The following is a 16,519-nucleotide window of genomic DNA, read 5'->3' on the forward strand; positions in this document are numbered from 1 at the left end:
ATAACCACCCTCCCCTCCAAAAAAAAAAAAGCTCCGGCTCCGATGATAATTAGTCAATACGTAGTATCGAAATTATTAGTGCAACAAAATTTCGAACGGCAATATTTACAGAACTCCTAGTTGGTATTCCCATTGTGGAACCCAACCACGGTATTTGAGATCCTAACATTGCCGAAAATTTTAAGTATTTTGATTTTTCTGTTCGAGAGTTATCGTTTGACATCATTTCCGGCTAAAAATTCGAAAAATAAACACACGAGATGGTATAGCGTTCTGTTTCGGGAACGAGCGCTTAAAACTAGGAGAATTTTCTACAAAAATCATTTACAGTGTCGTTTTGATACCCCTGGTTCGAGAACACGATCCATGAATTATGAAGAAAAGAAAATATAGAAACCATATCATTGAGCATACAAAATGACGAAACTCAAAACATATATTGTAAATTTTTTTATTACATTTCTACAGGGTGAATCAACTCAAATCTCTCGAAAGAAAGTTGTCCCATAAAAATCATGACTCACCCTCTAAAAATACCTTTTATAACAATATCAGAAATGTAGAAGTGTAATGAAAAATTTTCATTTCAACAACATACATTCATGCACCTACATTCATGCACCTAATTCGAATCTATGGCATTCGCCGTTTAGAAGTTCTGCGGAGAAATTTCATTAATTTTATCAACTTTGGAAAGATATATGTTCCTTATTTTTCAATGTAATATCATCCCAGAAAGATCGGTACACATTTTAGACTCACCCTGTATAAAAGACAGTTGTCAGCTAGGCAGAAAACCAATGTTCAAATTTTTGCTTCTTAAAGATTTCTTCATTTTGTAATTTTTTTTTTTTTAATAATTTGAAATATTCTACTACATAGAAGGAAGAACTTAAACATAAAATAAAATTTGTATTTATTTCTAAATGTTCTGATATTATGTGTAATAGGTGCCAAAAATGAATTATCCTTAAGTACAACTTGCTCATTTCAACTACAGAATAGTGAACATTCCAAGTTACTTCAATATTCTTCTACAAACAATTCCTACGTAACGAATCAATAAAATGTGTTGAACTAATAACGAAATATGAACACACACAGTCGGCATGGGGGTTGTTTTTGTAGACAAGCGGTTTCAATTCCGCCGAGGGTTCAACTGCAGTCGTATAAACATTATTTACACAAACATTTACCATACAAATCTCGCCGCATTCAAAATCGGTGATGACCACTTTGACCGATATGCGGGTACAGGCTCGTGCATCAGGGATGCCAACGTATTTATTGAAATTAACATGCATGAATGCCCTTATCTATGAAAATGCGGCTGTCGCAATTATGTCGCGTGCGGGTACCGGTGCAAAAACTCATATTTTACGAAAAAGCCGCCCCAATGTATCCACTAACAATACTAATGGTTATTTTTAACGAGGAAAGCACGCAAATTATGCGACAAGAAATTTATGAAACCGTTCCAAGTGTATCGTTAGGCTCTCTGTTCGAAATTTCGTTCGGTGAGGACTCTGTACCTAATTAAGGAGTTTTGATGTTCTTATACAACCTCAGTTTACTTCATTTTTCGCTATAATGAATATGAGTTGAACGGAATAATAAACCACTTGATATTTTAATATTTTTCAGTTGAGGGATATATTCAATGGTTTTTTCTTTCATTTTTTCCATTTTAACATTGCCTGCAATAAACATCCCCAAATCGCCTCTACTAAGCCGCCTGTATTCTTTTCTTCTTGATTCCAAATGAAAGGTTTTAGTTTATTATTTTTAATATGTTGCGCGGCGTTCATATATCTAGTTGGGAAATTGATGGGAATCTTATCTTTTACGAGGTATTTTTATTGCTCAAGCATTATGTAATAAAAATATTTTCGGACTCACATCAGGGAGTCATTTTTTCCTGTGGGAGTTCCAACTTTGTTTTTTCAATGGAAAATTTTTTTTTTTGGAATTAATATCTGCAACAATAAAATTCATGAAACTGTTGCAAGTGCATCGATAAACTCTCTGTTTGAAATTTTGTTCAGCGAGCACCTTGTATCTAATTAAGGAGTTTCGATATTCTTATACAACCTCAGTTTACTTCATTTTTCACTATAATGAATATGAGCAGAAGGTAATTATAAACCTCTTGATATTTTAATATTTTTCAGTTGAGGGATATATTCAATGGTTTTTTTTTCATTTGTTCGGTTTTAACATTCCCTGCAATAAACATTCCCAAATCGCCTCTACTAAGCCGCCTGTATTCTTTTCTTCTTGATTCAAAATGAAAGGTTTTAGTTTATTATTTTTAATATAAAGGGTCTTTCAATATGTTACGCGGCGTTCATATATCTAGTTGGGAAATCGATGGGAATCTTATTTTTTACGAGGTATTTTTATTGCTCAAGCATTATGTAATAAAAATATTTTCGGACTCACATTAGGGAATCATTTTTTCCTGTGGGAGTTCCAACTTTGTTTTTTCAATGGAAATTTTTTTTTTGGAATTCATTTCTGCGACAATAAAATTCATGAAACTGTTGCGAGAGTGTAGCGATAGGCTCTCCGTTTGAAATTTCGTTCAGTGAGCACTCTGTACCTGTATTAAGGAGTTTTGATATTCTTATACAACCTCAGTTTACTTCATTTTTCGCTATAATGAATATGAGCAGAAGGTAATTATAAACCTCTTGATATTTTAATATTTTTCAGTTGAGGGATATATTCAATGGTTTTTTTTTCATTTGTTCGGTTTTAACATTCCCTGCCATAAACATTCCCAAATCGCCTCTACTAAGCCTATTCTTCGTCACCTTCTTCTTCTTCTTCTTCTCCTCCTTCTTCTTCTCCTCCTCCTTCTTCTTCTTCTTCTTCTTCTTCTTCTTCTTCTTCTTCTTCTTCTTCTTCTTCTACGCATTTCAAATTTCAAAAAATTCAGATGGATTCGTGAGTTTTTCTCCGACTGATTCCAAAGATTTATTGTATGAAATGATGAACCAAAATGAGTAAAATTGACATTTTTCTTCCAGGCCTCAATTAATAAAATCAATTTCTGCAAATCCTCACAACAGAAAATCTTGAAATTTCTTTTATGTGAGGATTTGAAAGACTTTTTACATCTGAGAATTTCCATCTGAAAATAGAAATTATTATAGAGTGAATCGAATAAAATAAGCGAGATAGCTATCTTAAACCATCGATATAATTTCAATGAAAATATCATAATACCTACGTCAATAAACTGTCAGTCGAACATAGAAATAACTTCCTAACCTGCGATAACTAATCAATTATATCAGCAATTTGAATTTCTCAACATCGATAAATATCAACCTCGATGGTACTAACTAATGTTAGCGGATGTCAAAATCAACGTGTTAGAAGCACCACATACAGAACATATGTGGCGTTCAACAGCTTTGAAGAGCCAAGATTGATAGACGTCTCTGTCAGGATGAAGAGGTTTACTGATTGGCGCAAATTACCTAAACTAGTCTGAGTTGCCATCAGTCACTCCACTCCATCCTCCCTCATGATGGCTCTGGCTGCACCACAAATCATGCCATCTGATGAAGAATGGCTGGTGAATGCCTAATTAATATGAGCGATTTCAGTTATGTCAGGATATTAGTGGGAAATTCACTAAATTGGAAGTATTAGGGAATAGAGGAAAAGTGTTGAGACCGGAACTCTTGGAATGAGAGTATAGGGCAGGCGCGTATCCAGGCCCCACTTTTGGAGGGGGAACTTTTAGATACTCAAAATACTGAAAATGTGGAGCCCAGACACTTTCGCCATTTTGGGACGTCATTTTTTTGCCGTTCATAGATATGGATCTTCCCAAAATGTATTGAAGGTGAAATTTTGCTGATATTGTAATTATTTGAGCCTAAGTATGTCAAATTCTAGGAGGGACGGCAAAATTTAAGAGGTGCCTGGGTCATTTGGGGGGGGGAACGTTCCCCCAGTTCCCCCCCCCCCCCCCGTGGATCCGCGCCTGGTATAAGGTGAGTTATATTAGTTGAACAGAATCAATCAAAAACGATCTAAAATTCACATGAAGATACTACTAGTTACTACTACCATACTTTAATGCTAATTAACGATTAAGTTAACAAAATATCAAAAACTGGTCAAACACAAAATATCGATTACTCCACATTTAATTGTGTATGCCGCTTCGAAAACATCACATTTAAGTACGTATAATCCAATCGTCAAAACATTTTTCAAGTTTGAATTTCAGAAATCGACTTCTCTTTTAGTAACAGAAACCGATTGCTTCGAAGTAGTACTTTTTTTAAATTTTGGAAGAATAAAAAGTCGACCGGTGCTATATCAGGGAAATATGGAGGCTCCTCGGTATAATTTGTTTTAGCCAAAAATTGGGTTACAATATGGTGCTTTTCTTTTGGTTCACGAATGTTTCTCATTCCAATATACGCACTGTAAAAGATTTTTCTTGAATACGTAGGTACTGAATATTCATTTATTGCTCTGAAACCGATAGAGATATTCAAATGAATTTTGCATTTATTGACATGCAGTTAAGAATTTTAATTGCATCATTGGCTCGCATACGAGTAATGATTTCTTTTTTTAATAGTACGCCACTGAGATATTTTTAGCTAGAAATCATTTTTGAATTTCTCGCTCAATTTGTGGCAAACAATCTCTCATAACTTTGCTTTGTAAGGGTGCCATTTCTAGTCAAAAATATAACATCTTAACGTGTTTTTTCATTCCTTTAATAAAGTATCTATCATTAGATTGATAATCTATTAAAGTTGAGATTTTTTCGTATAGTAAAGGCACCCCATACGAAAAAGTAATGAAAAATTTTTCGTCACAAATTGAACGATCAATTCAAAAATTATTTTTGTTTCAAATATCCCAGTGGCGTACCGGTTTTTCTCTCAAAAAATTGGCAGCAATAATTAAATAGTAAGTTTTAAAGAAGAACTTCAACACTCTGCATTTAGGTATATGAAGCATTTGCGAACAAATGGTATAAATAGCAAACTGTCATTATTTTTTATGCCGAAATTTGAATTTCTTGTTGCGGAAATATTAGGGTAATTTTTTTTGAATAATTTCCTTTATTTTTCTATGGTTCTTGAGAATCGATCAACTTCAAATTTTGCATAAGGCTTGAAATTAATATTCAGATCTGTTGCCATCAAAATATTGAGCTTTTTTCCGATATTCTTCTTGAATTCCCTCTGGTTATGGTAACGGTATCAAAATGAATTTTGCATGTAGTTTGAAATTGTTATTTCACATCTGAACACAAAATTTCATTTCAAATTGCTCCCTTAAAAATTATCAGGAAAAAAAACTCGATTGCCCATATTCACGGAAACTCTTGTCAGATTTTAGTCGACCACGACAGTCAAGATCAGAACCTACCCTGAAAATTTCAAGTTATTATAGGTCATTCCATTCGAGAGTAATCGTTTTTACGGACCGGCCCAACAGAGGAGCAATCACCGGACTTACTCATATGTACTTTTTAAGGGGAATCTAAGATGAAATATCGCAAATACAGCCGAAAACGTTATATCGCGTGATACTTTCCGATGAAATGATTTTATAATAAAGCTACAAAAAACCATTTTTTATAGAGCAAGAAAAATTCTCATGAACAGACTGCCTTATAAAAGATCGAACAGTGTGTGACACGTTTGATGAACACCACCTACCGCACTATACCTAACCACCTAACCTACTGTTCATAAGAATCTGGGCATTTATTTGCCTTTTTACCCTTGTTTGTAACTCTATCACGATTACAATTAAAAAAAACAATGAAACCCTTCTCTAAAGACCCCTGAATATAAATCCGACCCGAATGGATCAATTATGTTACGGATCAATCCAAATTACATTTAAAAGTTATTCTAGTGGACTGTATTATTTATGTAATTGTTAATTGGATTGATCCGCCACACAAATTTGTGAATTATCCGATATAAAAGAAATGAAATTCGCTTAATTTCTGAAATTTGAGAGGAAATACCACCCGGAACAGTCAGCAATAAGAAGGAAAATTCTAACAGGAAAGGGACTCACCTGGTCTCCGTTGATTCTCTGACTTTCCACCTTGAAAACTTAAACTAAACAATCTTCTTCACTTAACTATGATGTGTCCTCTCACGAAGCTGTTAACGAACTTAAAAACTAATTGTGTCTTTGTGTAAAACTGCGATTTTTTCCTTATTCAGGATGCTTCTAGTGCTTCATGCAGTTTTCTGTATATGACTTCTGTTCGACAGAACATCCTGTACTCAGATCTTCTTTTTGTTTAAGGTCCGGAATTGACATTCCCTACACCTCTACTTTGATTTCTCCTATTTTCTACTGTTGTTTGATCGAAAGACTTTCCTCCCTACTTCATGTCACTTTTTTCTTCTATTTAGTTCTTTGAAAGAGGTATTACCTCTTACCTGTCATCCTTATTTTGATTTGTAGTATCTTTCTTAATTCCTTATTCTCGTGCTCTTTCAGCGTCTCTATCGTCTTCTTTCTTTGATTGTTGACTATTCCTCAATCGTTTCAGTTTTCAGTTCTTCTCTGATTTGTTGGTTGGTTATATACTATGGGGTGCCAACCGCTGTTCTGATTACTGAACTCAACGTACTTTGAAACTGATCCTTATTATTGTCTTTCGTATTGTACCAAGTAACTCCTGCATGCGTAATGCTTGATATTAGCACTATTTTTATTATCTTCAGCTTGTTTTCTAAAGAATGTTTACTTTTAGGGTTGAGCAGCGGGTACAGTCTCCCGTGCCTTGCCTTTTTTCTGTTTTCTTCTATCTGTTTGTTAAAATTCATTATTTCATCCAATATTACTCTCCCAGATATTTTGCTTCCCTTTTCCATTCTATCGTCTTGTTTTCTATTTTGACGTTTCCTGCTTTCTCTTTCTTTACTGTTGTTCCACCGAAGTAGATTGCTACTGTTTTCGATGTATTCACTTTGAATATCCATTTCTCAAACTACACTGATCAACAATTGCTAGGGATCACTTATGAACTTCTCTTCATTTGTATTTTTTTCAAGTTATCTCGTGAATATCTGTACATTATATGTTCTCTAAGGAAAAAGTAAGATGTTTTGGGTTGATTATATCAAAGTCTTCCTCACTTCATCGGCTCTTGTTCACGAAATCGATTATTATCTGTAGGCTGTTACAGGTGGAGTGAAAAGCAATGTGGTATTTGTTATTAAATCTGTTTTTTTCTCTCGTTCAAACACATAAGGTGACAATAATTAAAGAAATGAGAACAATATCAGCTTATCAGTCATGCCGAGAAGACGTTTGGCTCCTGTGCAACTGGACCAAATCATACGGTGGATACAGGAAGGTTTGTCCCAGCGAGAAGTGTCCCGGCGGTTGAATGTTTCGCAAAGTGTCGTGAGTCTGGCTTGGAATAGGTTCATCCAAAACGACTCAGTAGCTTATGTTCATGGGGGAGGTCGGCAGCGCAGTACAACAGCTGCCCAAGATCGTCTTTTGATCCTCAATGCTAGGAGAAATCCCAGTTACCCGGCGTCGTGGCTCAATAGATCACTGAGAGTTGCAACAGGAGTTCTAATTTCGAACCAGACTATAAGACGACAACTACATGTTCGTGGTTTGAGAGCACGTAGGAGGGTACAACATCCCCGTTTGAATAGGGAACACCGGGTTCATCGACGGCAATGGGCTGAGGAGCACCGCAATTGGACGCTTGAAGATTGGAGCTGATGTTTATTTACGGATGAGTCTAGATTTCGTTTGGTCAACTCCGATGGACGTATTCTTGCTTGGAGGGAAAGAGGTCGAAGGTATGCAGAACAGTTTATGGTACCCACAACAGCTTTTGGCGGAGGTTCTATATGTGTATGGGGAGGCATTTGTTTGAACCAACGCACAGAGTTGGTTGTTCTGCAGAACACCACCATGACCAGCCAGAGATATCACGATATGATTATTGAACCCATAATTGTTCCGTTTGCGGCTGCCGTGGGCGTGAATTTCATTTTAATTGACGATAATGCCCGTCCACACCGTAGTCGTCTGGTTAATGAAGCGCTAGAAACTCATGCTATTGATAGGTTGGACTGGCCAGCTCGCTCTCCAGACATGAATTGCATCGAACATGTCTGGTCTGAGATGTCTAGACAATTTTCAACCTTAGAACAACCGATCAATAACCTGGAAGACCTTTCTAACGCTTTACGGGATATTTAGACGAATTTGCCCCAAAATTTTATAAATCGTTTGATCGAAAGTATGCCTCGTAGGGTAGAATGCTTGAGACGAGCTCGTGGGGGACCAACTAGGTACTAGCTTAACCGAAACTTCAGCCTTCTTGTGGTTTCATCATAAAATTGAAAATTGAATGTTATTCAAACACAGAATTTTGAGTGTTCCTAATAAAGTCTTTTTTTTCTCTCCAACTTTCCATTTTTTCATTCTTTTCTCAAGTGAACCATATTATCAACAGAAAATACTCTGATATCTGACTAAATTTATAATCTTGAAGCGAATATTTCAGAAATAAATTTAGAACAAGTAAGTGATCCCTATCAATTGTTGAGCAGTGTATTCCATAAGTGAACATCCTGTACAATAGTTGATCCTTAAAATAGAGACGTGTAAGGAGAGGCGTCTAGTAGTCGGGTACATCCCACTGCGGGCGTGTAAAACGCCACACAACGAGGATCCTAGCACACAACGGGATCCATACCAGATCATTGGGATCGTAGGATGAGATTCAGAATGCACCCGACCGTGCGCTTGACGTCGGCACATGTGTTTTTGTGGTAACTTGTGGTCATTTGATATACCCTGAAACAGACACCGACGGATATCTATAAAAGAGTTCTTCTTTCGACAAGGATGTGTCATAATACTCTAAGAAATAATTTGCATGCCCAGTAACAGAAAGACCGACTTCAACATTTCGCGTATGGTTTTGTTATGAAAGACGTTTTCGAGCGCTCGTTCTCAGAACAGATCGGCCTGTCATTTCGTAATAATATCTGTAATTTTCAAATTTTGAGCCGGAAATTGTTTCGACTCACTGATGTCAAATTCGTTCTGAAATTCGTTTCTGTTTGTCTTGTCCATTCATTCAATTGCGCCCTCAGAGACCACATATTATACAGTTGTAGTATCCAAGTATGCAATTGGCTCATGACGGAATGAGCGAACAACATAAATGTAATTTATGTCTTTCAAAGTATTTAAGTTATGTTCCTCTTGTAATCTTCTCCTAAGAATATCCCAGAGATTCTCTATGGGATTTAAATCCGAGCTCCGAGCTGGCCATACCCTGATAACGATACCGACTTGCTCTAGACAATTTCTCACAACTCGAGGAGCGTGAGGCCTGTCATCATCTTGCATCAACAAAAATCTATGAATGAAAAAATTTTATTGATGTAAACATTGTAACGAACTGTTACCTTTCAGTTGTTAGTTTTCCAATAATGATCACAAGTTCCGTGCGACCAAACAGTTGTGTGACTAACATGAAATCTTTCACCAATTCGTCAGTGACTTCAACCTTCCTCACACAATATTGCTGTTTGAGTGCATTCTTTGCGTGTAAGATTTAATGTTTCTCATGAATATTCGTTAATGAAAAATTTGCAAAAATAACACACTGACACTAAGCATTTGCATTTGACAATTACTATTACTCTTTGTTTTCCATAGCCTGCTACTAAGTCTAGATCCATTCTGCTACTTTCGTGCTTATAATGTTAATTGAATTCAATAGAATCATGCCATGCTATAAAATGGTGTTTCTCGAGTAATAAGAAAGATAATGAAGTGAATCAAAAAGAAAATGTTGAAAAACGACAAGGCTAAAGTGTAAATTTAATTTCATCGACTTATCGAATCAACTCAAAAAAACACATGCATGAGTACTGTATAGTACCTACATGAAAAATTAATGCTTATGTTTATTAAAAGTGAAGATGATGTTGACTAGTTTTTTTTTGGATTACTGCGGTGTTCTGAACCAGGAATTGTTGCCAGAAGATGAGGCAGCAAAGATCAAATATTATACACTGTGTCCGTAAAGTATGGAACAAATTCATTTTTAGCTAAACAGACCATTTTGAGAAATAATCCTGAAACATGTCGATTTTTGATTTTAATTTACCGTATTTTAAAATAATAATCTAATATACAGGGTGAAATACTTTCGAGTAATTATGTCACCGTCTTTTTTTTTTATGGAACACCCCCATTTTGTCTCAATTTTCCGATTACTCTAGCTGAGCTGATTCCAAAAATGTATCACATGTTGATTCCAATTGGTACAGGGTGGACAAAAATACAATAGTTTTGTGTGTGCTCATAAAGTAACTTGTAACATTCTTCATTAATTAAATTAAAAATATTATCAAAAATACTTATTGTCTAGCGGCAATAAACAAATAATGACATTTCACAAAAATCTAGACGACTATGTTTTTTTTTAATTGATGAGAAATAATTTCTTTCATATTCTGTCTGCTAGACCACAAGTACCAAACATGTTTGGAAACAGATCATTTTTTTTAATCTAAAAATGTAACAAACTACAATGTGTTACATTCAAACCAATTGCCGCTAGACAATAAGTGTTTTTGATAATATTGTTAATTTAACTAATAAAGAATGTTTCGCGTTACTTTATGAGCACACACAAAACGATTGTATTTTTGTCCACCCTGTACCAATTGAAATCAACATGTGATACATTTTTGGAATCAGCTCAGCTAGAGTAATCGGAAAATGCAGACATAATGGGGGTGTTCCATTTAAAAAAAAGCCGGTGACGTCATTACCCGAAAGTAATTCACCCTGTATATTAGATTATTATTTTAAAATACAGTAAATTAAAATAAAAATCGACGTGTTTCAGGATTATTTCGTAAATGGTCTGTTTAGCTAAAAATGAATTTGTTCCATACTTCACGGTCATAGTGTATTATTATTGTGTGGGAGAGCAAATTCTTCCTGAAAAAACCAGATTCATGGGAAAGAAAGTTATGAATTTTAACATAATGCTACTGTTATGAAGGGAGTTTTTGCTGAAAATTTGGAAAATACTATAGAACAACCAACGTATTTGCTCAAAATGACTTTCGTTATAAAAAATGTCGAATATCGCAGCAAACTCCTAACACGAAAGAACTAAGTAAGAACATGTTTTAACCGCCAATTTATGTCCTCGTAAATTTGCCCATTCTACTTCTTTCCTCATTTTGAATCATTCGTGTTTTCAAAACGTTTTTTATACATTCAATGAAATATTTCTTTTGTCAAATGAATTTGTGTCAATTAATAGCCTATTGCAGACATTGAAGCAGATTTTCAGTTCTCAAGAACAAGCACTTGAAAAGTTTCCATCCTATAGGGAAAATTTTTCAAAGAATGACGAAAATCTCTGACCACCCTTGCTGCAATCTACCTCCCTGAAGCTACGCATATCCATCACCCTAGTGTCCTGATGGCCCGGAAGTGTTCATATTGTCAAACACATATATGAGAGCCCTCAGGAATGTTACTTTACAGAAATAAATCACAGGAGTCTCGTTGTCATCGACCATAAAACACAATATATACGACCAGTTAAATCGGAATCTTCCTTTCCGCACATTTCCAACGTCAACACAATTATCACCAATTACTGAGCCCATAATTTTCAAAGAAGCAGGGGCGTATCAAAGATCTAGGCCCTTTAGAACAATGGTAGCACTACTGGTGTTGGAATTTTTCAAACATCTAGTATAATGTGTTCATTCTGAATTTATAGATCTTATATTGATAGTCAGGAATTTTTTAATTTTGGTGGTGTTGATATAAATAATCTTTGTCATATCAGTTTGTTATTTTGATTTTATGGCTCAATTACTAATGTCATCATTGAGTACATTATGCCCTTGGGTATAATCTAAATACACTAAGGTCCTGGGAAATAATATAAACAGAGAAATATTTTTGTATCTTTGTATGTATTTAATAATTCATATTAATAAAGTTATAACCAATTATGAACACTATCAACTTTTTTTATACGAATAAATATGAAATTTGTGATTCTCTGCTATATTTATCCAAATGAACTGACTTTTTATCTTCTACATGACTAACTAACATATTCACAAGTTCTGACTGCCGTCAACATTTTTCACCATTCACATTACAAAATTTTGGTACTCTTTGTCAAAAAAGTTTCGTGACTTGTTTGGTAACTAGTTTTCTACTGCTTTCTGCTTAAACGGAAATTTTTCAATGTCATATTTTTCAGCAATGTTTAAATTTGAAGTTTCACAGTTTTTTCAAAGCAACAATGGAAAGTCTCAAAGAAAATTAGTATACATTCACTATACTAATTAAAAATTAAATAGAATTTTCGAATTTGTGGATGTAACAGGTAATATTTTTATGGTATAAAAGTTTGTTTGCTTCAAGGATACTAAGAGATGTTGATGCCCTCGCAAATAAATATCTAGTTAAGACCCTTGCTACATTAATTACTATTTTTGCCACTAAATCGAAAAAACTGTTTTAAATTTCCCAAATTTTCATTGAATTGAATTTCGTTGAGCATTGTATTATTTATTATTCATCCAAATCTTCGAATAACTTTCAAATTCAAACAATCTGAAAAAAAGTACCCAGCAAAAATCTAAAAATAATGTTTATTTCATGAAATATTATATACTACACTACCCTTAGTCAACCCAATTGTTGAAAAACTATTTTGCTAACATATTGTTCATGCAGTTTTTAAGCTTCTTCACAAAAATCTAATATCTGCATATTATTCGACAAAAATACAACCTGGCGATTGGCTACCTCATGTTGATTCCTACAGTTGAAATTACAATCTTCCATACTATTAGTTGTTCATAAAAGTCCTACGTATAGTGTTCAGCCTTGATATCTCCACATTTTGACAAAAATGCCTCAAAACCATTTGAATACTGCTCGAATGAATAAAGACATAGGCATGATCCAAGCAGGCTCAACATCAGAGTGTTATCTAGGTTATTATCATTAAACAGTACAGGTATCCAATAGGCTACTCCTACTAGAGGATTAAAAGTTCAATTACGGCTTTAAATTTAAATGAACGTTCTTGCAACTGGGTATAAAGGTGTTAAATCACAAGATCTCGGTGTCCAATAGTGATCACCACTCCGATAAATAAAACGATCATAAAACTCACCTTCCAAATTTGAGATTGTTTCGTTGCTTGTTGGCACATAGCGTCGTCTTGTTGAAAACTTCGTCCTCACCAATATCTTCCAATTACGGCCATAAAAAATCATGAATTTCTAAGATCGAGGAGAAATCGACAAGCCTGGGTTTTCGTCTACATTAAGCAGCAATATTTCCAGTTGTCCTTGAGCGACGCACACAGTCAAATTTTTCTACCCAAAAGTGCCTTAGTTTTTCGAACTGTGAGTGGAAAATTTTCACCTGTTTTGTGGTGAATTTTAACAATTTCAATGCGTTTTTGAAGCGTGTATAGTTCCATTTTTATTAATAGTGTAGTTTTTACTTGTCAAATATCAAAAGATAACAGCTTCAAAATGCCCAGATAGCGGTCTAATCAAAATGAAACCTTCTATTGAACGACCTTTGTGGGAATTTTTGTTGTTTCAGAATGTATAATATTTCTGCAAATAAATTTATTAATTATTATTATTATTAATTAAATTTTCAAGCCTCGAGGAAACTTTCATATTGATCCCGTTGTTATCATAAGAAATTGAAGAATATCAAAAAATGTACCTTATATTTTTGTTGAGTTGAGATTTAGAGTGTTAACATGAAATAACGATTACAAGTGTGGTGCAAAATTTCGTGTTGATAGTGTCATCAGAACCATAGAAAATTGAAAAAGAATATCAAAAAAAAATTAGGAAAGCACTGACGCGAAGCCAGGAGCTTTTAATCTCTTGTCATTAATGCACCAATTCTGCACTTGAAGACCGTGCTGTGTGTTCTCCAAGGCACAATTACTGCATGAATAGATGATCTCTCAAAAGCTTCTAAAGCTTTTGCTCATTTTTTTAAAATTTGGTCAGATATTATGTCTGATAACAGAAATCTTCAACAGATATCTGATGAAAACGTGTGAACATAAGGATCCGCCTCTGAAGAAACCTCAAGCGCCACTTGATGACTTAATTTAACTTTGAAACCATCTTAAACCGCCCCTTTTCTGATTGAGCCATCTGGGTGGGGGAAGGAAGAAACGTCTCCCGACTTAAGCCCAGATCCAAAATATCGCAATTTACTCAGTCTCATCTAGAATCCAAGGCTCATTAGATTAGCTAATTTGCATAAATGAGCATTTGTTTCCATTTAAAATTAATGGATTATTAATGTTGAAAGTGTCATCATTGATGAAAACGGACAGTTCGGTTTAAAAAAAATTATTTTGAGTGAATAAGCTGCAATTTTTTTTTATTTCAAATGATGTTCAGCTGTGAGGGAACTTATACAGAACTTTCTCCACTGGAATATACGACAAGGACGAACTATTCAACAAACAATAGGCAATTTTCAGTGTGCAGTTTGTTAAGATTAGGTGAAAAAGGAAAATCTACGGAAATGGAATCCAATGAAGGTGAGAAGGAGTGAAAATGGAAACATTTTATTTTGATAAAGTACTAGATTACGTCCTTATATCGCTTTTTTCACACGATATCAATATAACGGATCCACTCAATGTAAACTTCCTTTGACAAATTGAACATTCAATGATACATGAACTTCTGCCAAACCAATAAAAGGAAGGAAATTTATATAAACCATGTAAATAAATTCAAACCATAATATATTTCTTCAAAAATCATAGACTTCGATCAATGAATAATTTCAGGAATAGCATAATTTACTATTTTTACTTTAGCTAGATGAACATCTTATACAAAAACTATTTCAATGTCCAATGCTTTCGATTCTGATGAAAATCATCTGATGTTTGAAAACCCCGACATAAAAAATTAACTTCCCACTTGCTGTCATCATATAATCAATAGTTCATAAAAAAAAGTTTGTAAAAAATAAGAATTAAATTTTATGATTACTTTGTTGATAATTAGAATAAGTTTTTGCGAGCATGTTCCAACCGCGGGCAAAATGATAGCAGGCTGTTCACCTGGAACAAGCAGGGAAAACAAATTCTAATTGGATAGTATGAATTTTTGATAATTTACTGGAATTTTGAAACTCATACCTCAGCTTCAAACCCAATAACGTGATACTTATTATTTAAGATTTTTTCTACGGTTAAAGTATTGAATAGAATTGATGACTGCGTAAAAGGATACCGCTCTCTTTATTAATAAAAGTGGCCTCCTGTCAAATTGGCTGAATTTTTGATATGTTCTAGTGCAAGTCATTCCAAACAAAAAGTTCAATATACAAAAGTTTTTTTATATGCTAGTTTTGATGCCCCTGAAAACTCTTATTTGTGCTCCATTGTTAAATAATACAACACGCTACCCTGTATAATAATCATAACTATTCTGAGTAATCAAGATGTGAACAGTCATTAATATGAGATACAATTAAAAGCATTGTTTTTTGGTGCTGTTACATTTGGTCAATTATACAGCTACTCAATTATTCAATTATTCGAAAATGGTTATACGAATCGCCTTAGCGATCTACAATAAAAAAAATGTGTATGAATCCTATTCTATCCCTTTTTCTACATCACATTAAAAAAAATATACGGAGTGTTCCTCTCAAAAAAAGCGAAAGTTATATTTGAAATGTCCCGTACATACTGAAAAATATTTTTCGACCATCATAATTTCAAGAGATGAGAAAGAATAAGAACTATTCCAAATATAAAGCCTTTGAACAGATTTTCTTTTTGAATCTATTCTTGTAATATCAGAGATTTTTACGGTATGCATCTGAAAATGGATGGATTTTTGGGTAAGGGAAATTTCGAAGATAACTTCCGCTTTCTTCTGAAAGGAACACTCCATATATTTTTTTGAATGTGATGTAGAATAAGGCGTAGATTTGGATTCATAAACAATCTTTTATTGTAGATCGCTAAAGCGATTTGTAACCATTTCCGGATAATTGAACTTAAAAAATTGTAAGTTGCTGGGAGACACTGTATAATTGACCAAATATGTAACAACACCAAAGAGCAATGCTTTTACTAGTGTCTCATATTAATGACTGTTCACATTTTGATTACTCAGAATAGTGATGATTATCCAGGATAACATTTAGTATTGTTTAGCAATGGATCTAGCGTCAAGACTAGCCTATAGAAAAACTTTTGCCTATTGAATTTTTTGTTTGGAATGATTTGGACTTTAACATTTCAAAAATTCACCCTATTTAACAAGAGGGCACTTTCCCTAGTTCCCCTATAACAAATCGATCTTCAAATTTTCAATTATGTTCGTCCGTTCTGACCGCTCCGACCTGAAAACTCAAAATTTTTGAGGTAGTTTCAGATATCTATTAAGTTCATTGA

At 34.2% G+C, this 16,519-nt stretch overlaps 1 protein-coding gene across 3 annotated transcripts in view; it reads left to right on the top strand.

Annotated features, from left to right (window-relative positions):
• LOC123674615 (paired mesoderm homeobox protein 2-like) overlaps nucleotides 1-16,519 on the top strand; it is a 97,506-nt gene that overhangs the window by 73,361 nt on the left and 7,626 nt on the right. The window contains exon 1 of one of the 3 annotated variants that reach the window (XM_045609547.1): nucleotides 14,323-14,638. The exons of the other annotated variants lie outside the window; for them this stretch is intronic. Coding sequence (XP_045465503.1) covers nucleotides 14,485-14,638 — 154 coding nt within the window. The 5' untranslated portion in view covers nucleotides 14,323-14,484. Of the gene's footprint in view, nucleotides 1-14,322; nucleotides 14,639-16,519 lie in introns of those variants that run through there. 3 annotated transcript variants of the gene reach the window in all.

The sequence above is a fragment of the Harmonia axyridis genome, chromosome 3 (genome assembly GCF_914767665.1).
Source record: "Harmonia axyridis chromosome 3, icHarAxyr1.1, whole genome shotgun sequence".
Lineage (NCBI taxonomy): Eukaryota > Metazoa > Arthropoda > Insecta > Coleoptera > Coccinellidae > Harmonia > Harmonia axyridis.